At 43.3% G+C, this 24,545-nt stretch overlaps 2 protein-coding genes across 3 annotated transcripts in view; both read right to left on the minus strand.

Annotated features, from left to right (window-relative positions):
• Positions 1 to 10,191, minus strand: part of LOC110497850 (fibroblast growth factor receptor-like 1) — a 45,572-nt gene extending 35,381 nt beyond the window's left edge. The window contains exons 1-2 of the mRNA XM_036954811.2: positions 9,499 to 10,191; positions 8,677 to 8,773 (exon numbers count right to left, since the gene is read on the minus strand). Of these exons, the coding sequence (XP_036810706.2) occupies positions 8,677 to 8,740 (64 nt within the window). The 5' untranslated portion in view covers positions 8,741 to 8,773; positions 9,499 to 10,191. The remainder of the gene's footprint in view (positions 1 to 8,676; positions 8,774 to 9,498) is intronic.
• Positions 10,192 to 10,860: 669 nt separating this feature from the next.
• LOC110498351 (lateral signaling target protein 2 homolog) overlaps positions 10,861 to 24,545 on the minus strand; it is a 67,912-nt gene continuing 54,227 nt past the window's right edge. For both annotated transcript variants that reach the window (XM_036954814.2, XM_036954812.2), the window contains 4 exons: positions 13,633 to 13,743; positions 13,374 to 13,478; positions 13,156 to 13,259; positions 10,861 to 13,053 (listed from right to left, as the gene is read on the minus strand). In XM_036954814.2, coding sequence (XP_036810709.2) covers positions 12,922 to 13,053; positions 13,156 to 13,259; positions 13,374 to 13,478; positions 13,633 to 13,743 — 452 coding nt within the window. In that variant the 3' untranslated portion in view covers positions 10,861 to 12,921. The remainder of the gene's footprint in view (positions 13,054 to 13,155; positions 13,260 to 13,373; positions 13,479 to 13,632; positions 13,744 to 24,545) is intronic.

The raw sequence follows: 24,545 nt of genomic DNA on the forward strand, positions 1-24,545 counted from the left end.
GAGCACATTTGTTCTTGGACATTGGTTTGCTGCTCCTCTGAGTGTGTGTAAAGGCCTCGTCTGTCATGCAGCCCTATCTCACTCCATTAGGCCACGGCATGGTGCACACACAGGAGCAGAGAGTGTGCTTAGGGGCACTAATCAGGAGAGAGGGAAGGAGTGAGCGGATGGGAGGGGGATAAGGGCAACAGATGGGTAAAGATAGGAAGAGAATGGAGGGTAGTGATATATAGCGTCACAGAGGGGGAGTTGAAGAGGGAGAAAGGAAGAGAAAGTTATAAAGAGAGGAGTAGGGTGAAGGTTAAAGCACGAGAGAGAGGTTGATTTAGAGAGTGGCAGAGAGCAGAGGCAAAGATGACAGTGAGGCCTCCTTTAACACACAGCTTGTAGGGACTCGGTAGAGGAGATTTGGAGGGAGTGAAAGGGATTAGGAGGGTCCGGGTGGCAGTAACCAGGAATCTCAACAATCTCACACCCTGCTCCCCGCACCCTACCCTGATCTGGGCTCAGTCTGGACTGGTCTGGGCATATGACACAACAAAACCTAAAAACCTTTTCTCTCTCTCTCTGCTCTTTCTTGTATAGGGGGACAGTAGAGGGAATATGTGCACCTGTTTCTTGCTATCCTTATCATACAATTGGAGAGAAGCGAAACACATACAGTAGAATGAATGTGGACACACACACACAGTTTTGGAGGCAATATAGAGGCATTCATTTGCACGTCAGTCTGTCTACTTCACATACTGTACCACGGTGGGTTAAAGATTAAACCACTCACTAGATTAGGGTTTAACTAATACTCCTTCCTCCTCAGAAATCAGTCGGCCTGCTCTCTTCCCTTCGCTAGCTACAGGGGTCTGTATTTTCTCGTGCTTCATGGGCCCTGACAGTCAACAGTGAGGGTGTCTCCGTCTGTGTACTCTACCACTCCTTGCACCCCCCTCCTCCTCCTCTCCTCTGCTGCATTCCAACGTGGATCTCAAGCATGGCCAACACTATTTAATCTGCAGTCAACTGATTGGGCCTGTTGGTTAGGTCATAGTCCTCCTGCTTTATCATCAAGTCAACTTCCCGACAGCCATATAGAGATAAAGATCTGTATACATGACTCTGTGCTTCTCTAACTACTAGAAGACTACAAGTTCACTGACCACTAAGCATTAGGCCTGTCTAGTAAACAAGACATGCTGTCAACAGCAGCACCAGCAGTGTGTATCTGAGTCTGTATCTGAGGTCAGAGGGGGTCCAGAGAGGATCTGTGTGTGGTGACCCATACTGTACCCTGTCTCTGTCTGTGTGCCCCTCCATTACCCATACTGTACCCTGTCTCTGTCTGTGTGCCCCTCCATTACCCATACTGTACCCTGTCTCTGTCTGTGTGCCCCTCCATTACCCATACTGTACCCTGTCAGTATGCCCCTCCATTACCCATACTGTATCCTGTCTCTGTATGTGTGCCCCTCCATTACCCATACTGTACCCTGTCTCTGTCTGTGTGCCCCTCCATTACCCATACTGTACCCTGTCTCTGTCTGTGTGCCCCTCCATTATCCATACTGTACCCTGTCTCTGTCTGTGTGCCCCTCCATTACCCATACTGTACCCTGTCTCTGTCTGTGTGCCCCTCCATTACCCACACTGCACCCTGTCTCTGTCTGTGTGCCCCTCCATTACCCATACTGTACCCTGTCTCTGTCTGTGTGCCCCTGTATGTGTGCCCCTCCATTAGCTGGCCCAGAAGGAACCCTACACCACTGTTACTGTACGCTCTGAGCATCACCAAATCCTCCACATGACACACTAATGCGTTTTACACCAGCGCCTTTGTCAACCAGACCTTTTCAAAGAGAGAGAGCCAATGACAGAATGAGATGTAGCAGCAGTGCCTGGGTAGAAAGAGATGAGACAGAGGGAGATGGTGAAGGGTAGAGAGACAGACAGAGGGGGTGGGGGTGTTGGCAAAGCTCCTACTGACAGCCATGGGGCCTCTTGACAATTCAGGAATATTGTCTGAAATCAATCTGTCATTGTGGAGTTGCTGTGCCTGTCATTACCAGGAGGTACCCGGCCTTTCACAGTGACAGTGTTCCCCGCTTTACCGGTTCACCTTACAAGTCTGACCACAAAGGTCACTCCACTCTATACATCTATGTTTGCCATGTCTGTATGTCTCTACCTCTCTTTATTCCGTCATTCACCAACCTCACACATGTTGACCTGCAGACATACATTTGCAAAGTGAGCGTGCTAGGCAAAACAGTAGCTATCTTAGACATACTGTATTGACGGACACAGAAAACACACACCAGCACAACAAAGTCAGCTATAGGTCAATTTAAGCCTGGAAGGAATCCTCCAAAACATCCTTGAATCTCCATGTGTATGCTAGTCCCCCTTCCCCCACCCAAGTGCGTCCTGGCCCAAAGCTGGAGCCCAAACTCACATCCCTGTACATGAGGAAATCAAATCAGTTGCACTACATGGTGCAGAAATTCCAGTCTGGGACAGCAATAGCCCAACTATAAAATACGACAGATCATACTTTCAGCTTCTGAACCATTTTTACTCTCCTGTACCCAGCCTCCTTAAGTCTTCAAGTTAAAAGTGGGAAATATTTTTCCATTCTTTGTTAAACCATTCGTCTGTGGGTCCCTTGTGTATATAAAGTTCACGAAAAAAATAGTTACTTTTGGATCCTGAAAGTGATCGACATTGAAAATAAAGAATGTCAACCCAATTACAGTAGTAGGGTGATCTTTGGCATTGTTTCAAGTTCCACTCCCACAGTCTCCACCATCAAAACTCAATTTCTGACATAATACAACAACATTCCCCAATTCCCAAAGGCTTTCCTAAACAATGCCTATTCCGTTTGACAGAAATAGTGCATACAGAATAGAACTTACAAATTCTATAAAATAATTCCCAAAGAAAAACAGTGAGAATTCTGAGTGAAAAGGCAGAAAGTCACGTGGGGTCTCATTGATACCCATCGCAAAGGGGGATGTTGATCAGAGCGGTGGGTTATGGTGGAGGCCTTATTCAGCCCTCCTTATCCCAGCTATCCCTTGGCTTTCTTCAGACCCAGCCAGGCAGCGCTGTTGCCACCATAACTTTCAATCAACCTTTTAACTGCAGAACAAAAAGCATTGAAGGGGAGGCAGGGGAGAGGTTGGAGGGAAGGAGTCAGTACTGCTGGTGATTTCCAATGACTACCTCAGAGAGGAGAGAAACATTTGCAACGGATATGCCAGTCATTTTAAATTCTGATAACTGACGATAGGAGAAAATAAAACATAGACTAAAGACGATTGTGACAAGTTCAACATACAAGAGTACAAGATGAGCAAGATACTGTTTAAAACATTCCCTTATTCTATCATAGAGCGCCATGTGTACTTTACTTGTCTAAAGAAAGGGAGAAAGGAAATGAGCATGGAAATGGGGAAAGAGAGGGAGGGAGACCCAAGGCCTCATCATAAATCTACACGCTAACATCTACAGGAAAACAAGACTGACAGTCTCCTTTTGAGGGGTGAGAGGAGTGGGCTTCAGATTCTCAACGTTTCGTTTGTTAAGTGACTGAGAGAACAGCTGTGAAACACGGAGGGGAGTGGGGGCTCTCGGCTGATCTCCGCCGCTCGTAAGAAAATAGAAAATATAAGGGAGAGGAGAGAGCTGTGGAGGAGGAGGGGAGGGGGCCAGAGAGGCTGAAAAAGAAGAGGTTGCGCAAGATAAACACTTCCCACTGCGTAGCTGAAATGTTATTGTAAGGTCACTTGTAAGGGTCCAACAGGGCGGCCCCTAATCCCCACCTCCGCGCTCCGTCCCATCGACTACGGCCCATCTTAAATAAAGGTTAAATAAAGGTTAAATAAAAAATAAAACATTTAAAATCTCTTTGTCCAAGATTGTAACACAGCAGCCCTGCGCTCCAGAGTTACAGGGAAATATGCAGCTGGAACTTGGACCTCTTATTGTTTGTTATTGTGACACTATGACATTACATAACAGCTTGGAGACAGGTGGGTGCAGGATTTAAAGGTGCAATATGCAGAAATCGCTCTGCCATTTCTTGGATGATAAAATTCTAATAGTTTGTCTAATTTCAGTTTATTTAACAAAAAAAAGAAATATATTTTCCAATACCAAAAACCAAAACTTTAAAACGGGAGGCATAGAAATAATGCACATAGAGCAAATCTACCACTTCATAGACTTCAATGAGAATGACAGATCTATAACTCACATATCTATGTGAATTTGGTCAGGTTGCCCAAAAAGTTACATACTGCAGCTTTAAGATATATCCCTCAATAGTTTGAATATTTATTGTTCATCTCAAACAATCAAATCAAATACACATGCAGGTGATTACCATTTGAATGATGACACGTCAATCAGACCAGCTCTCTGGCCCATTGTAAAGGATTCTATGAGATCCTTGTGGGTTAAGTAGGGCACCATGAATCCATGTGTCTGTCTATCACCCCATTTACTCAGAGGGGACAGAATGTGTGGCTTAAAGACACTGCCACCCGGAGCCAAGTGGCCAAACAAACTCATGATCGCTGTAGGCCTACATAGACAAATCCTCATGACTGGCAGATTATAAACAATCCTATTCACACTTCATTCTCCCCCTTTCCATACAGCTGAGCATGACAACAGTGAATGGGAGCAGACAATGTGTAAATAGTTGAGATTCCATCAGAATGCTAATTAGAGTGCCCATTAGGCTCAGTCAAAGCTGGCAGTGTTGCTCACACAGATTATGGCCCACTAAAGTAAACAACAATTGACCTCCATTATGGCTACTTATCACAGCTTCCCCCATCACCATGTACAGCCCTCTCCTCTCTTTGGGGTGAAGTCTAACACCTTCCTCTTTCAGGTTCCTTCCTAGACTTCCTCTCCCTTCCATAGATTTGCCAGGAGCTGCAGTGTGTGACGGTAGTAATGATAGATGCAGATGTATTTGTTATCATAGTAAACGTAGACACAGTAGTAGCAGTGGTATGATGTAGTAGTACCTACTAGTGGTGGAACTTTTGGAGAGGGAATAAGTGTTGCTGTATCTGGTAACTCATACTTCTAGGGTTTCTAAATTGGCTTCTGCTCCTTGGGTATCTCATTATCATGACTTCTCACAGAGCAATTGCCCCATGCTTAATAAAACACACACACACTTCTACACAAAACCCTGAATGTAGCTCCCTCTCATAACTCTTCCTCACGCACCTCTAAATCGCAGCCCCTCAGTAAAACAAATCCCTGGTTTGCAGTATACGTACACACTAATAGACGGCAAATCACCACAGTCTACAGGGATGTAGAGTGTTTAAAATGAATTACTGCTGCCATGTCCAACCGGGGGGACTAGTGCATATAATAATCCACCCATTGTTCTCTGCAAATGGACCCAGGCTCAGTAAATAGGGGCTATTGGTGAGCTGAGAGAGGGTGGGTGGGAGTAAAGGTCAGCTCCATGCCTTGTTTTAACGACAGCACATTAACTTAATTCACTTCCTCTGACTTTACACTGGTAATAAACGGGAGGAAATGCAGAGAGAAGGACTGGGAAAGAGAGAAGGGAGACATATGTAAGGGGGATGGCGAGAGAGCAGTGGTTGTTGTTTGGTCATAAATTGGCTTGGGGAATCGTAGCAGCCCGTAGAGTTCAGAGGTGGCATGTCAATCGGTCGGACTGCACTGTGTTGTGTGTGTCTGTGGGTGTTGGTGGGTTTATGATGAATCCCCTCTTTTTCAGTGCTGGTACTTCATTGGCGAAACTGATAGTATGATAACACTGATTTTGTTGTCATTTCTAAATCAAGTGTTTTCAGAGGGGACTACTCCAACACATGGCAAAGATTTTACAGTACTGCCTAGACCTCCCCCTCTCTCTCTTTCGTTCTCTCACCTCTGTCCACTCTCCCCCTGTTTCTCCAGCTGGGCTCATGTGCCAGAACACCACAGTGTCATCATCTTCTGACTATTTGGGCCCTATTTAAAAAATAAGAGGACTTTGGAGTATTTGTTTACTGGGAAACTAGCCTCATTACAGAAATCTGTCTGGGAGCCAAATGCCCTTGTGATTTTAAAGGCCCATGGCATACAATTTATCTCATAGTACCTTCTTGTTATAAAACCATGATGTAACTCGCCTATAAAATGTATATTTTCCAAAACAGTTGCAGAGCAGTTTGTATGCTCTAAATTTATCCAGATGGCTCAGGAGGTGTAGATGAGTAAACATTTGTCTGAAGTTAAAAACGTTCAAGTCAAGCGAATATGCCGCTGTCGATACAGTATACTGCCTCAAAAACCACAGGCCTCTCCTACAAACAAAGTACACCGTTTGTGTGGATGTCACTGCAATTCTGTTTCCAAAAAGAGACTGGTAATCATTTCAGAGTGTGTGTGTGTATGTTGGTAAGTACTAGGGACACCTTGTATCCTCTCATTCTCACCAAGGATACAGAACACACAGCAGGTCCATATGTCCCGGCTGCATTCCACAGTTACTATACCACAGTGGTCCCCAGTCCTGTCACCACATTAGAAGCTCTGCCGGGACACATCACGGAGCACCTCCTACAGCTGCTGGGGGGGATATGAGGGGTGGGGTGGGGGGGGGGGTTGTCCAATGGGGTTCAAGGAATCAGTCCTGAGAAAGTTTCATGAATCCTAGCACAAGGGAGGACTGGTCCTGGCTTGCGTAGTGAGATAAATGATCAGACTGATGGCAGCAGGCTCATTATCACTCTGTTCTTTAAGTTGGACTTAACCCAAGTTTAAAATGTAAAAGTACAGAAGGTGATCATATAACGACCAGATGAAACCACTAAACACTTCCAATATGTTATTTTGAATTCACACGTAACTCAAAGGATTATCTCCTGCATAATTTCATTTGCATTTGTGAATGATGTTATCATTGCCTGTTAACTTTTACAGGGCACAGTTTTACAGCCACGACAGTCCCTACTCCTCTACAAAACCACGTGTCTGTAATCAAAACCTTTATTTTACAGGATCTAAAACGGTGAAGTTGTTACTCTGGGATCACATTGTGTTATACCTGGGAGCTTGCTGCCACATCATTCCCTCTAAGGGATTATACAGTAGACTATGGGCTCTTTTCTATCAACTTCTGGAGACTTCATTTCACCCTGCAGTCCTGTATACCTGACAATTAAAACCATCCTATAAAAGCCAAATAAATGATTTAACTTAACTAAATTACATATTAAAACTTGGCCACTTAAAACTGAGCATATGATGTCAGAGAGGAGCATTACTAAATATTTTTGGGGGGACTGTTCGCCAACAGTAAATATTTGTATCTGTTCTGGACCTATTTAAAATCACTTTCAGAAAGGAAGTATGAAAAACAGACTACATATTCCTATTTTATTCTGTGATAAAATCAGTGCAGGCCACCGTGCATACAGATTAGGATGTCTCGTTTTTCTCTCTGCAGTCTATTTCCCCTGTTGGTTTTGTCCTTCCTTTGACATCTGTAAACAGATATAATTGCCTGTCTAATCTTATTTAGCCTCCACGTCTTGTTTACTTTTGCTTTAGCCGTGTCGTGAAGGCTTGTCTGTCCTGCTGTGAATAAGGCATTGTCTGCAGGCCCACAGATGTAATCTGCCCACATCCAAACCACCTAGCGGCCCTCACCGGCCCCCACCTGCCCCGTATTGCAATGCCCTGTTAGCCACATGCATGTAGTACTTTTGAGAAGCCACTTCCATTTGCTGCCCTTCTGAGTTTAACAATGAGGAGAGAGGCGTAGAATAGGATGTCTGGCTTCCCACTGCGAGAGGCTGTAGAATACACTAAAAGTTTGTGTGAAAGTTTCAAAGCTGTTAAATTGAAAAGGTGACTTTCAAGCTCTACTGAGCTGTTCTGGACATTTTCAGCCGTTGATGACAGGTGATATTGTGGAAACCATACGCATAATTATACTATGTGTTCTGCATTTGTCTAACATCCTCAATCAATGCAGGCAGTTTTCTGACCCTGAATCAAAGCAATAACACACTACACTGGTCATGGTCGTACACACACGCACACACAGAGACGTGATGCTGAGAAAGTACGGTCCCTGGACCAACCCCGGGAGAGCTGGACTCTTACACCGACTTGTGTTCTTTCACCCTGGGAAGCTGATGGATGTTTTTGTTTGGCTTAACTGTGGTGAATGTACACAATGTACACACAGTCACACACACATGGCCATGACTGAAAAGATCACACACGGGGGGGGGGTTGGCTTTCTCTCTATTTCACCACTGTTGATTTTGGGTTCTGTTTAGATTTTTTTTTCTACTTTTTCCCCTCTCTTTTCCCCTTACTTCTCAGTGTGAAGAAGTTAGAGCCAACTGAGATTTTCTTCATGTAAACAAAAAGCAACAGCGGTTAACCTAACTTAGACGAACCGATTTATCTGCTAATATTTCACTAAAACGATTGGACACTACTGTGTAGGCAAGAAAGCAAGAATGAAACCCACTGGGCAGCGGCGTCAATTCAACATCTATTCCACGTTGGCTCAACTGAATTTCATTGAAATGTGGAAACAATGTTGATTTAACCAGTGTGTGCCCAGTGTGAAGTCAAGTTACGTTAAGGAGAAAAATGTCCTAAAGATGTATTACTCACCCCTTGCACAGTCAGACAACAGAACAGACTCAAAGATGAGCAGCATGATCTTGAGGACTCCCATCCTGAGTGAAGACAACTTAATGTTCCCCCAACTCTAAAAGACATATGGTAAAAAAAAAAAAAAAACTCAGGCCTTCCAGATTCTGTAACTGCACACTGCAGAACTCGCATCCACCCCCAGGGAAAAGCAGTTTGCCTCATTAGATGATATGGAAAATCTACAGTAAATGCTCTGCTTTGAATTTCCATATGTCCTTCAAGTCAGACTACAAGGCCATAGTGGAACTGAAATGCATGGGGATTTCTCTTATAAATTAAAATGCATAGAGGAGATACACACATTTCTAAAAAAATTTAAAATCATAGGATTGATCGATAAAATAACATTTCTAGCCTGTGTTAGTATATTTATCTATTCTTTTCAATAAATATCTGTGGTCAATATGGTGCAAACTCATTTAAGTAGTGCTGCTCTCACAGATTGCCCCCTCTGATAAATGAATATACAAGTAAAATGTATATTTATTATCTGAAACATAGCTGTATTATATTGTATAATTGTCACCATTAGCATTCATGAAATACCGTATAACATGTTACCATAGTCCATACATAGGCTATCTAAAAATTCCACATCATGTAAAATTAAATAGTAATTATTCATATAACTGTAAGCAATCAGTTGTTAATAATACGTAGCCATTCATGTCTTAAATTGAAATATATATTTCTATGAACTATTGCGAACAATATAATCGTATGAACAAGGTCATATGCAGTACATATTATGCACAACAATGTTGACTCTGAATTACATACCTGACGTTTACAGTAAATTAAGTTAACCTCGTATCAGCCTCTTCATTAAAAACGGGCAAACCATTCTCATAGAAGTCTGCACGGTCTCCATTATTTATTAGTGGCCGATTTCACCGACCGCTCTTGAACACAACTATAATGATCGCGGACTGCCTGTAGATCGGTCTATGGAATGGAAAAGCTGAAATCAGTCGAGGCATACAATCAAATGCGTCCATTAATCACAGATGGGTATCCATTTAAATGTTGCATTAAACTTCGACAAATTGGAAAAAAATAGTTCGTTTTTAAAGTCTGTTTCCAACTGGTGTTTTTTAAAGTCTGTGTCCAACTGGTGTTTACAGTGGACTCTACTTCACATCCCACAATAATTACGGAGGGCAGAGATAGTTGCCATCCCAGTTCAACTTTTGACCAATCACATACAAGGGCTGGATAAATCTATCAAAATGAACACTATCACAATCCAATCGCTTAGATCACACGAGTAATTTATAAAAATGGTATATGCCTCAATTTAAATTGCCGAGGGTCACCCCTGTAACAGATCTATGATAAGTTTCATACCCAAATCCTGACCTTGACCATCACGAGGAAACAATACCGATCTTAGATCGCTATTTAAAAGGCAACTTTAATCCTACCCCCAGAAGAACAGACAGACAGACCCACCATACCAGTCATAGTGGGTCTAACAATATCCATATATGTTTTCAGCAATGCTTATCACATCCCCTGAAGAATAATTGGAAACATTCCATTGTTAGGGGTGTTACACTAATGTACTAAGGATAACATAGCTACATTTTTCAGACAGCAGGTAATGCTGCATGAAATGAATAGGTGCTGCCACCCAGTGGGACTGGGATGTAATCTCACCTGAGAACGTGACAAGAGGCCAAGAGGCAGGGAACGTTTGTCTGGCTACCCAACCACATCGCTCTGGCCAAATGGCGTTTATAGGGTGTGCACTAGTTTCCACAGCCATATATCACAGAAATTCGTGAAACAAAAAGTAACTTTTTTTGTTTTAGTTTAATATTAGGCATACGGTTAGCAGTGTGGTTAAGGTTAAATGTGAGATTAGGTTTAAGAATTGAAATGGTTAGAAATAGGCGGAGTTTATGACTTTGAGGCTGTCGTGATCGATAGAGCAGCTGAGATACATTCAGGGTCTTCAGGCAAGGGTAGCGTGCTCCAATGACATGACATCCCTTTGGATCAAGTTGTGTGTGATTGATGCTGTGCACACAAGAGTCAAGACCATATCAATGACGAGTTGACATAAATGTCACAACTGCCTGAGAAAATAAGACGAACATGAATGGATAGTAGTAACACAGAAATTAGGATACGCACTTATTCAAAGGAAAAAGTCATTTAATTTTAATTTACATGGCATTTAAAATTAATAACATTATTTCAGTTTTCCCAAATGTTTCACATGGCTCTTATTACTGAAATATGCTAGCCTTTACAAAATAACAAGCTCTGAAGTAATAGGATACACGGTCCTTGAATTACCGCACCATACTGAAAAAGTAGTAATAGATTTATAGATTTACAATTTCATTTTGTTTATAAAACAATTGCGTAATTTTAAGGTCTTTACATTTTCCGCAATACAAATAAACCGTGTAGAAGTATAAAGCGATCTAGACAAGATAAAGCCTGAGAATTAGCTTATAAATCAGGGCAGATTTGATATAACTGGCGCAGCCGTGAAGCGTAGAAGGCCATGGTTGTTTGAGCCAGTTATGTCAGATTGACCATTCCTCTATTCACATCAACTCAAACACATTCTCCATTGTAACCTAGATGATGGTGAAGCTTTCCCTCCACATCAGAAATGACTCGAGGGAGCAGGCAGAAATCATGATGTAAGAGTAGAGGAAGTGGTTATCTACTGGGAATAGTAATACTTTGTGCAGAGAGTTATGGGGATAATGTATAACCAGGTAAGGATGAACAAAACAGTCTAGTTTCAATTTAACTTACTATCTGTAACATATTCTAACTGATCTCCCTACAGATCACATATGTTTCTGCAACAGCAGCAGCAGCTGGCATGTAATTTAGATCATGAAAATGGACATCAATGCTTAGTGTAGTAGTAGAGGTTCGTCTCGGTTTTGGTGAATCCTGTCTAGAAAAGTTTGCTATCAGTGTGACCCCTGGGAGAGTTGAAATATACTTAAGATAAATGTGTTTGGCAACAACATACACAGAGGGAAAAACTATATTGCACAATCAGAAGGAAACAAAGCTGCCTTGACCAACTGATGGGAGACAGGTATCATAAACCTCTAAATAGTGGTGATATGCACTCCATGATTCTAACAATCAATTAATATAGATACTGATGTGTGGTAGGAGGTTAAAATCTCTCTCCACCAGAGGGCATTAAATGCCTGAGAGAGTGACTGATGTGACCATGTCAATCTCAGAGGTTGAGGAGCAGCATGTTAAAGATGGGATGAGAAAAAGCTTTTTTTTTTAATAAACATTGTATGTTGTGACTGTAAAAGCAAATGGGCACAGCCCACATTGTCATTAAAGGCCAGCTAATCTTTGTGTCCTTTGACACAGTCGATAAAATACAAATCCCATATGAAATTAAATCACAAATTAAATTGCCGTTAAAAACATTGGCGAACTTCCGTGGTAGGAATCAATACATAAAATCTATTTTTTTGTTGCTTCGCTATTTAGGTAGCCTGATGAGGATTGCTTTCCCCTCCTCATCCTCACAGCGTCAGGAATTACATGACAAACTAAAATTAAAACTTCTAGAGCCATTGCGGCCAAACAAGCGAGATCAGTTGTGCGGAGATCATCATCACTATCAACATAATTATCCTTATTTACATGTTTATTATGACTTCCATTCTTTAACGTAATCGGAGCCCTGTCAGAGCTCTGGCACAAGTGTGGGAAGCCCGCTAAAGCGTAGGACATGATGTCAGAAGGCCTTTGTTATACACAAGCAATAAAACAGAAAAGGCTTTCTCTCCCTCTTCAGCTGCAAATATTCCCAGAAGCTGTTCCTAAAGCACTGGACCGGTCCAGAGTAGCCTGTTCAAAACCCTACTTCCAGTTTTTTCTTCATCTGCCTCTATAGGCAGGCAGGCAGGCAGGCAAGCAGGCAGGCAGGCAGGCAGGCATCAGTGAGTCAGGAGGAGGACAGCATAGCATTAGGCCCTTTGGTTCCCTTTCAGGCAGCAGCAGCATCTCAAAAACAACAGAAAGGGTCTAATCATAGTTTATGCGCCTCCACATCCGACCTCGTTCCATCTCTCTGCCCTCTCATCCATGTCCTCCTTATTCCAAAGCCTTGCCTTGCTGTGCAGTGTGATGAAGATGATCGATAAGGTTGCTCTGGGGGGGGGGGGGGGGGGGTGAAATCGGTTGATACAGCAGGGGTCAGATGCCAGTCTTGTCACTGTAGAACGGTGTGACGTGGAACATGTAGCAGTGCGTACACACCCTGACGGCCTTCACCTGGCCGTACCGCGGTAATGGGGCTGAGTGGGAGGAGCAGCGAGAGCAGAAAATCTAAAATGACACAGAACAAACAAGGTACATTTGATTGCTCTTCATTTATTTGATGTAGTATAGACAATTCTAAAGGAGATCTGTTCAGGTGTTTTGTGTTACCTTGCCACAGCTCCTACAGTGGTGCTTTCTGCGAATGACGGTGAAGGGGGCCTTACAGGTGATGCAGGAGTCACATTCCTCATCAGGAACCCAGTCTGGGGGATCTACAGGGGAAAAGCAGGGGCACATTAATAGTGATGCTTGTTTATATGAATGTAACACTGTGTGCATGCACGTCATGTGTGTATGTGTTTTAAGGAGAAAAGAGAGGTGCTGACCTTCAAACTGTCCCTCCAGGGCCTTGGCTGCCAGCTCCGAGGAGGAGATGGTCTCCTGACAGAGAGAACAGTCCTCCAGCACAGCACTGCGAAGCCCTGGACATGCTGCACCACCACACAGAGCACAGCCGTGCCATTACAATTAACATTACCATCACAGACAAACACACTGGAAGAACTACACTAAGACACCTGACATTACTGCAAGTTAACCCTGATGTAAAGATAAAAAACCTAAACAGAAGCATCTGTTCCTCACCCTTCTCCTTGTCATTGTCCCCCTGCTCAGAGGTAGCCATGACTTCAAACAGTGTCTTCAGAATGCTTCGAAGGTCGGCGGCATAGTTTGTCTGCAGCTGGTCAGCAACACCTGGAGGTCAAGGGGTCAAGAGGAACCAATGACATTATTATTAATTGTTTTTATTAGGATCACCATTAGCCGACGCCAATGGTGAAATCTAGTCTTACTAGGGTGCAACACAAAGAAAAATACATTAATGACAAAAGACTTTATAATTCACATATATTTAAAAACAATAACATGTAGTGTGTGTGTGTGTGTGTGTGTGTATCTATCAGTTACAAATACGTCACATGGGGGAGAGGCGTTGCTTTATTTGTTTTTTTAAACCAGGTTTGCTGTTCACTTGCGCTGTATGAGATGAAATCATGGCTCTGTATAATATTGTAAGTTTCCTTGAATTTGACCTGGGGACTGTGAAAAGACCCTTGGTGGCATGTCTGGTGGGGTAAGTGTGTGCATCAGTGCCGTGTGTAAGTTACTACACAAACTATTTGGAATTTCCAACACATTGTTTCTTATAAAAACAAGAAGCGATGCAGTCAATCGTTTCTCAACTCTTAGCCAAGAGAAACTGGATATTAGCCCTCTGATTACAATGAAGAGCAAAACATGCCACTCTGTTCTAGGCCAGCTGCAGCTTAACTAGGTCCTTCTAGTATAACTGGACAATAATCAAGATAGGATAAAACTAGAGCCTGCAGGACTTTCTTTGTGGCGTGTGGTGTCAAAAAGCATAGCATCTTTTTATTACAGACAGACCTCTCCCCATCTTTACAACCACTGAATCAATATGTTTTGAACATAAGTTTACATTCGAAGGTAACGCCAAGTAATTTACTCGCCTCAACTTGCACAACAGTCACACCATTCATTACCAGATTCAGCTGAGGTCTAGAATTTAAGGAATGATTTGTACCATATACAATAATCTTCATTTTAGAGATGTTCAGGACCAGTTTATTACTGGCCACACATTCTAACTGACTGCAACTCTGTTTAGGCTTGCAGTGATTTCACAAGCTGTGGTTGCTGATTTGTATTGGGTTGAACCATCATCGTGGACATATAAGCTTTGTTAAATGCCAGTGGTAGGTCATTGGTAAAAATAGAAAAGAGTCGAAGGGAGCTGCCCTGGCGATACACCACACAATGAACAACGGTGTTGGAGGAGATGGCTGCCGTTTTACGGGCTCCTAACCAATTGTGCTATTGTGTGTGTGCTTTTTTGCATTATTTGTAACTTATTTTGTACATAATGTTTCTGCCACCGTCTCTTATGACCGAAAATACCTTCTGGATATCAGGACAGCGATTACTCACCTCCTACTGGACAAATATCTTTTCTTTAACTAGTCAGACGCAAAGGATTTACTTCAGACACCCAACAAGGCCAGTTTGCAATCATTGGATAGCAAACTGGACGAGCTTCGATAAACACTATCCTACCAACGGGACATAAAGAACTGTAATATCTCATGTTTCACAGAGTCGTGGCTGAACGACAACATGGATAACAGTTGGCTGGGTTTTCCGTTCATCGGCAAGATAGAATAGCTGCCTCCGGTAAGTACAAGGGGTGGCGTTCTGTGTCAAATTGTCAATAACAGCTGGTGCACAAAATCTAATATTAAGGAACGCTCAAGGTTTTACTTGCCTGAAGTAGAGAATCTCATGATAAGCTGTAGACCACACTATTTATCACGAGAGTTATCTATATTTTTCATAGCTGTCTATTTACCACCACAAACTGATGCTGGCACTAAGATCGCACTCACCGAGCTGTATAAGGCCATAAGCAAACAAGAAAACCGGGGAGCCAAGTGGCCGGGGACTTTAATGAAAGGAAACTTAAATCCGTTTGACCCAATTTCTACCAGCATGTTACATGTGCAACCAAAAGAAGAAGAAAAAACAACAACTCTAGACCACCTTTACTCCACACTCAGAGACACGTATCAAGCTCTCCCTCACCTTCCATTTTGGCAAATCTGACCATAACTCAATCCTCCTAATTCCTGTTTACAAGTAAAAACTATAGCAGGAAGTACCAGTGACTCAATCAATACGGTGGTCAGATGACGCAGATGCTAAACTACAGGACTGTTTTGCTAGCACAGACTGGAATATGTTCTGGGATTCTTCCGATGGCATTGAGGAGTACACCACATCAGTCACTGGGTTCATTAATAAGTGCATGGATGATCCCCACAGTGACTGTACGTACATACCCCAACCAGAAGCCATGGATTACAGGCAACATCCGCACTGAGCTAAAGGGTAGAGCTGCCGCTTTCAAGGAGCGGGACTCTAACCCGGAAGCTTATAAAGAATCCCGCTATGCCCTCCAACGAAACATCAAACAGGAAAAGTGTCAATACAGGACTAAGATTGAATCCTACTACACCGGCTCCAACACTTGTCGGATGTGGCAGGGCTTGCAAACTATTACGGACTACAAATGGAAGAACAGCCGCGAGCTCCCCAGTGACACGAGCCTAAAAGACGAGCCAAATTACTTATATGCTCGTGTCGAGGCAAGCAACACTGAATGCAGGAGAGCACCAGCTGTTCCGGATGACAGTGTGATAACACTCTCCTTAGCCGATGCGAGTAAGACCTTTAAACAGGTCAATATTCACAAGGCCACAGGGCCAGATGGATTACCAGGACACGTCTCTGAGCATGCGTTGACCAACTGGCAAGTGTCTTCACATTTTCAACCTGTCCCTGACCGATTCTGTAATACCAACATGTTTCAAGCAGACCGTCATAGTTCCTTTGTCAAAGAAAACCTGCCTAAATGACTCCCGACCCATAGCACTCACGTCTGTAGCCATGAAGCGCTTTGAAAGGCTGGTCATGGCTCACAACACCATTATCCCAGGAAACCTAGACCGACTCCAATTTGCATACCGCCCCAACAGATCCACAATGACGCAATCTCTATTGCACTCCACACTGCCCTTTCCCACCTGAACAAAAGGAACACCTACGTGAGAAAGCTATTCATTGACTACAGCTCAGTGTTCAACACCATAGTGCCCTGAAAGCTCATCACTAAGCTAAGGACCCTGGGACTAAACACCTCCCTCTGCAACTGGATTCTGGACTTCCTGACAGGCCCCCCCCCCCCCCCTCCCTTCTTTGTCATTTGTGTCAGTGCAATACATGTTGAGTGCCCTTTTCTCTATAAGCATGCTGAAAGTCTGTTTTCGGGCAAACAATTTTTTACAACAGTTTGCTAAGAACTGGCAGCAAGGTTGGCTGTTAGAACCAGTCAAGGCCACGACCCATTCTTGGGTAGCGAAATTACTTTTGCTTCCCTCCAGGCCTGGGGACAAAAACTTTCCTCTAATCTCAGATCAAAGTTATGACATAATATACTGTAGGAGTGGCTATAGAGTCAGCTACCATCCTCAGTAGCTTTCCATCTAAGTTGTCAATGTCAGGAGGTTTGTCATTATTGAGCTATACTTTTTCCACCTCTCCCACACTAACTTTAAAAATTTAAACATACGCTTTTTTTTCTTCCATTATTATTATTATTTTTTATACATGAATAGAATGCCACACTGTTCATTGTTGGCATTTTCTGCTTAAGTTTGCCAACTTTGCCAATAAAGTAATCATAAAAAAAAATTGGCAACATCAAATGGTTTTTTGATGAATAAGCTTTCTGATTTGATGACCAATGGAGTTGAATTTGTCTTACAGCCCATAATTTCATTTAAAGTACTTTCCCCCCCATCATTCGTTATATCATTGACCTTGCCTTCATAATACAGTTACTTCTTTTCATTGAATTTAGTCACATAATTCAGCCAGTCAGATGTGCAGCCAGACTTATTAGCCACTCCTTTTGGCCTATCTCTTCCAACCACACAGTGTTTCAAGTCCTCATAAATCCATGGAGCCTTAACAGTTCTAACAGTCACTTTAACAGGTGCATGTTTATCAATAATTAGAAGAAGCAATTTCATAAATGAATCACGTGCAGTGTCTGGATGCTCCTTATCAAATAACAGAACAACAAAAATATACACTGCTCAAAAATATAAAGGGAACACTTAAACAACACAATGTAACTCCAAGTCAAATCACACTTGGGAAATCAAACTGTCCACTTAGGAAGCAACACTGATTGACAATAAATTTCACATGCTGTTGTGCAAATGGAATAGACAACAGGTGGAAATTATAGGCAATTAGCAAGACACCCCCAATAAAGGATTGGTTCTGCAGGTGGGGACCACAGACCACTTGTCAGTTCCTATGCTTCCTGGCTGATGTTTTGGTCACTTTTGAATGCTGGCAGTGCTTTCACTCTAGTGGTAGCATGAGACGGAGTCTACAACCCACACAAGTGGCTCAGGTAGTGCAGCTCATCCAGGATGGCACATCAATGCGAGCTGTGGCAAGAAGGTTTGCTGTGTCTGTCAGTGTAGCGTCCAGAGCATGGAGGCGCTACCAGGAGACAGGCCAGTACATCAGGAGACGTGGAGGAGGCCGTAGGAGGGCAACAACCCAGCAGCAGAACCACTACCTCCGCCTTTGTGCAAGGAGGAGCACTGCCAGAGACCTGCAAAATTACCTCCAGCAGGCCACAAATGTGCATGTGTCTGCTCAAATGGTCAGAAAACAGACTCCATGAGGGTGGTATGAGGGCCCGACGTCCACAGGTGGGGGTTGTGCTTACAGCCCACCACCGTGCAGGACGTTTGGCATTTGCCAGAGAACACCAAGATTGGCAAATTCGCCACTGGCGCCCTGTGCTCTTCACAGATGAAAGCAGGTTCACACTGAGCACATGTGACAGACGTGACAGTCTGGAGACGCCGTGCAGAACGTTCTGCTGCCTGCAACATCCTCCAGCATGACCGGTTTGGCGGTGGGTCAGTCATGGTGTGGGGTGGCATTTCTTTGGGGGGCCGCACAGCCCTCCATGTGCTCGCCAGAGGTAGCCTGACTGCCATTAGGTACCGAGATGAGATCCTCAGACCCCATATGCTGGTGCGGTTGGCCCTGGGTTCCTCCTAATGCAAGACAATGCTAGACCTCATGTGGCTGGAGTGTGTCAGCAGTTCCTGCAAGGGGCCCGCCCGTTCCCCAGACCTGAATCCAATTGAGCACATCTGGGACATCATGTCTCGCTCCATCCACCAACGCCACGTTGCACACAGACTGTCCAGGAGTTGGCGAATGCTTTAGTCCAGGTCTGGGAGGAAATCCCTCAGGAGACCATCCGCCACCTCATCAGGAGCATGCCCAGGCATTGTAGGGAGGTCATACAGGCACGTGGAGGCCACACACACTACTGAGCCTCATTTTGACTTGTTTTAAGGACATTACATCAAAGTTGGATCAGCCTGTAGTGTGGTTTTCCACTTTAATTTTGAGTGTGACTCCAAATCCAGACCTCCATGGGTTGATAATTTGATTTCCATTGATCATTTTTGTGTGATTTTGTTGTCAGCACATTCAACTATGTAAAGAAAAAAGTATTTAGAATATTTCATTCATTCAGATCTAGGATGTGTTATTTTAGTGTTCCCTTTATTTTTTTGAGCAGTGTATAAACTCAGCAAAAAAACTGCGTTTATTTTCAGCAAACTTAACATGTGTAAATATTTGTATGAACATAAGATTCAACAACTGAGACATAAACTGAACAAGTTCCACAGACATGTGACTAACAGAAATGGAATAATGTGTCCCTGAACAAAGGGGGGGGGGGGGGGGGTGCAAATCAAAAGTAAGTCAGTATCTGGTGTGGCCACAAGCTGCATTAAGTACTGCAGTTTCATCTCCTCCTCATGGACTGCACCAGATTTGATAGTTCTTGCTTTGAGATGTTACCCCACTCTTACACCAAGGCACCTGCAAGTTCACCCTCCGATCCAACAGGTCCCAGACGTGCTCAATGGGATTGAGATCCGGGCTCTTTGCTGGCCATGGCAGAACACTGACATTCCTGTCTTGCAGGAAATCACGCACAGAACGAGCAGTATGGCTGGCGGCATTGTCATGCTGGAGGGTCATGTCTGGATGAGCCTGCAGGAAAGGTACCACATGAGGGAGGAGGAGGTCTTCCCTGTAATGCACAGAGTTGAGATTGCCTGCAATGACAACAAGCTCAGTTCGATGATGCTGTGACCCTCCACCTCCAGATCGATCCCGCTCCAGAGTACAGGACTCAGTGTAACGCTCATTCCTTCGAACATAAACGTGAATCCGACCATCACCCCTGGTGAGACAAAACCGCGACTCGTCAGTGAAGAGCACTTTTTGCCAGTCCTGTCTGGTCCAGCGACTGTGGGTTTGTGCCCATAGGCGACGTTGTTGCCGGTGATGTCTGGTGAGGACCTGCCTTTCAACAGGCCAACAAGCCCTCAATCCAGCCTCTCTCAGCCTATTGCAGACAGTCTGAGCAAATCAAATCAAATGTATTTATATAGCCCTTCGTACATCAGCTGATATCTCAAAGTGCTGTACAGAAACCCAGCCTAAGACCCCAAACAGCAAGCAATGCAGGTGTAGAGCACTGATGGAGGGATTGTGCGTTCCTGGTGTAACTCGGGCAGTTGTCATCCTGTACCTGTCCCACGGGTGTGATGTTCAGATGTAACGATCCTGTGCAGGTGTTGTTACACGTGGTCTGCCACTGCGAGGACGTCCCGTCTCCCTGTAGCTCTGTCTTAGGCATCTCACAGTAAGGACATTGCAATTTATTGCCCTGGCCACATCTGCAGTCCTCATGCCTCCTTGCAGCATGCCTAAGGCACGTTCACGCAGATGAGCAGGGACCCTGGGCATCTTTCTTTTGGTGTTTGTCTAGAGTCAGTAGAAAGGCCTCTTTTAGTGTCCTATGTTTTCATAACTGTGACCTTAATTGCCTAAAGTCTGTAAGCTGTTAGTGTCTTAAAGACCGTTCCACAGGTGCATGTTCATGAATTGTTTATGGTTAATTGAACAAGCATGGGAAACAATGAACAATGAAGATCTGTGAAGTTGGATTTTTACGAATTATCTTCCTGAAAAGGGGATGTTTCATTTTTTGCTGAGTTCATAATCCACATAGCTAAATATTTAGCTATGATCTCTTACACAGTATTTTAGGCCCAGCTTTCCAGAACCTGGGCTTTCCTGGATACAACCACTACATTATGATCCCTGCATCCACTGGGAACGGATACAGCTTTAGAACAAAGTTCTACAGTATTAATACAAATATGATCAATACATGTGGATGATATAACTCAAGTAGCATTTGTAAACACCCTGATAGGTTGATTAATAACCTGAACCAGATTAGAAATCTTGAGCGGCCAGCATGATGAGCGGCGATCTTGATGAAAACCAGTCAATATTCAGGTCCCCAAGAAAGTAGACCTCTCTGTTTACATCATATACACTATTAAGGATTGTACACACAGACATTATCTAGGTACTGACTGTTAGCACTTGGTGGCCTATAGCAACATTGTAAAATAATAGGCTTCAATGAGACTGGTGAACCTGAAACCATAACGCTTTAATAACACTTGACATGAGATCTTGTCTAAGCATTACAGGGATATGGCTCTGAATATATACAGCAACACCTCCCCCATAGGCATTCCTGTCTCTTCTGTAGATATTATATCCTTGAATTGCTACTGCTGTATCATGCAAGGAATTATCTAAGTGAGTCTCAGAAGTGGCTAATATATGAATGTTATCTGATGTTATCAAATTAATAATTTCATGAACCTTATTACAAAACGTTAGGAATACCTTCCTAATTTTGATTTGCACCTCCTTTTGCCCTCAGAACAGCCTCAAATCGTCGGGGCATGGACTCTACAAGGTGTCGAAAGCACTCCACAGGGATGCTGACCCATGTTGATTCCAATGCTTCGAACAGTTGTGTCAAGTTGGCTGGATGTCCTTTGGGTGGTGGACCATTTTTAGCCCTTTCCTGGGTAGTTTAATCAGAAATTGAAATAAAAATGGAAAAGAACAAACAAAGCAAAAAATAAAAACAGCATTCAATCAATCAGTTTGTGTGTGTAATTGTGTGTGTGCTGGGGGGTTGAAGCTACGAAACAACATGCTTGGCTCTCATCCCTTCCAGGCTTTTGGGAGGGAGGGTGGACAATAAGACTGTCACAGTGGATGTAAGTAATGTCCCCACGCACTTTGGCAGCTTTCATGGCTGGAATAAGTTATTTCCTCTTCTGGCGCACTGCTTCAGGATAGTCCTCGTTGTCCTCAAACGCCGTCCAGGTCTTGTGTGGAGATTTTGCAATTTCATCCCCAACAATATTGTTCCGACTTGATTCTCCCTCAAGATAAATCAGATTTCTCCGTCATTGTTATCATGGATTCACATACACAACTGATGTCCTCTCTCAATGACTTACAGATTGCGGTCATCTTGCCGTTCTCTTCTTTAAACTCATCGAGCTGACACTGGGAGAACTGCTAACTGTTCTTCAGGTCCTGGACCTCTCTGGTCAGATAACTAATAAAAGAATGGACTGACTCCACCAGTATTTGGACAAAATGGCTTCAAGTTCTCTTTTTGTTGTAAAATTTGCTTGTAGAACAATTTTTGTCCTCAACGGTACTCCCACCGGCTTTGGTCTTTGTCATGGTAGTAATGTGGGCTACTTTGTTACTCCTCTCAGTTCCAGACAGGGCAGGTCGCAAGGCAGACGGAAACAGCAGAGATTCAAAACAGTCACTACCGGGACAATCCGTAATCCTAGCTGAATGGGCTGTGGGGTGTGTACAAGCTGCTAAGAAAACCTGGCTAGCTTGATAGCTAGCTAACTAACGTTACTTAGACGCTAGGCTAGTGTCAAGGGAACAATGATCTACTGCTCTGGAGCAAAATAGACCTGCTATTCTTCCATGTAATACATTGAACGCCCTACACCGTGATGGTGAATAAATAAGTCCATTAATTCATACAGGATACCGGGTGCAACTGTGGTGCATATGAGAAAAGAGAAAAGCCAAGTAGGCTAGTGCATTGTGGAATACAGTGTAAAGCCGTTGGAGGGTGTTTGGAGTACAGATCAGTAAAGTAATAAAAGTACACTTAAATTTTATTTTGGAGTCAAAGTATTAATAACAAAATAAACAAACATGAGCAACATAGACTGATATACCCCATCAAACTACAGCTATACCCTTGGAGCGAGAGACCACTATCTGTTCTTGGATCCCTATTGTTTTGCAGCCTCTTGGTGATGTCATTCAGAAACACAATGTCAATTTTCCCTGTTATGCAGACGACACACAAGCTGTACGTTTAGATGTAACATGGTGCAATCCCAAAATTGCTTACCCTGGAGGCGTGTGTTTCAGACAAGAGGAAGTGAATAGAGGAAAATGTTTTACTTTTAAACTCAGACAAAACAGAGATGCTAGTTCTAGGTCCCAAGAAACAAAGAGATCTGCAGTCAGTCCTGACAATGAATCTCGAGGGTTGTACAGTCTCAAATAAAACTGAAGGACCTCAGCGTTACTCTGGACCCTGATCTCTACTTCAATGAACATATAAAAATGATTTAATGACCAGCTTCGCATGTCATCTTCGTAACATTTGAAAATTCGGAAACTTTTTTGGCCAACTTTGATGCAGAAACGCTAATCAATGCTTTTGTCACTTCAAGATTAGACTACTGCAATGCTCTACTCTCCGGCTACCTGGATAAGGCACTAAATAACCTTCAGCTAGTTCTAAATTAGAGGTCGACCGATTAACCGGAATAGCCGATTTCAAGTTTTCATAACAATCGGAAATCTGCATTTTTGGACACCGATCATGGACGATTACATTGCACTCCGAGGAGACTGCGTGGCAGGCTGACTACCTGTTATGCGAGTGCAGCAAGGAGCCAAGGTAAGGTGCTAGCTAGCATTAAATGTATCTTATAAAAAACAATCAATCTTAACATAATCACTAGTTAACTACACATGGTTGATGATATTACTAGTTTATCTAGCTTGTCCTGCGTTGCATATAATTTATGTGGTGCCTGTTAATTTATCATTGCATCATAGCCTACTACGCTAAACACGTGATTTAAAAAGCGCATTCGCGAAAAAAGCACTGTTGTTGCACCAATGTGTGCCTAACCATTAACATTCAACACCTTTCTTAAAATCAAAACACAAGTATATATATTTTAAACCTGCATATTTAGTTAATATTGCCTGCTAACATGAATTTCTTTTAACAAGGGAAATTGTGTCACTTCTCTAGCGTTCTGTGCAACAGAGTCAGGGTATATGCAGCAGTTTGGGCCGCCTGGCTTTTTGCGAACTAATTTTACGTAATTATGACATGACAGTGAAGGTTGTGCAATGTAACAGGAATATTTAGACTTAAAACGGTTCCGTATTTCACTGAAAAAATAAACGTTTTATTTTCGAAATGATAGTTTCCGGATTTGACCATATTAATGACCTAAGGCTCGTATTTCTGTGTTTTATGTTATAATTAAGTCTATAATGTGATATTTGATAGAGCAGTCTGGCTGAGCGGTGGTAGGCAGCAGCAGGCTCATAAGCATTCATTCAAACAGCACTTTCGTGCCTTTGCCAGCAGCTCTTCGCAGTGCTTCAAGCATTGAGCTGTTTGTGACTTCAAGCCTATCAACTCCCGAGATTAGGCTGGTGTAACCGAAATGGATAGCTAGTTAGCAAGGTGCGCGCTAATAGCGTTTCAAACGTCACTCGCTCTGAGACTTGGAGTAGTTGTTCCCCTTGCTCTGCAAGGGCCGTGGATTTTGTGGAGCGATAGGTAACGATGCTTCGAGTGTGTCTGTTGTCGATGTGTTCCTGGTTCGAGCCCAGGTAGGGGCGAGGAGAGGGAC

The sequence above is a fragment of the Oncorhynchus mykiss genome, chromosome 19 (assembly GCF_057628025.1).
Source record: "Oncorhynchus mykiss isolate SJ-2025 chromosome 19, ASM5762802v1, whole genome shotgun sequence".
In the NCBI taxonomy this organism is placed as follows: Eukaryota; Metazoa; Chordata; class Actinopteri; order Salmoniformes; family Salmonidae; genus Oncorhynchus; species Oncorhynchus mykiss.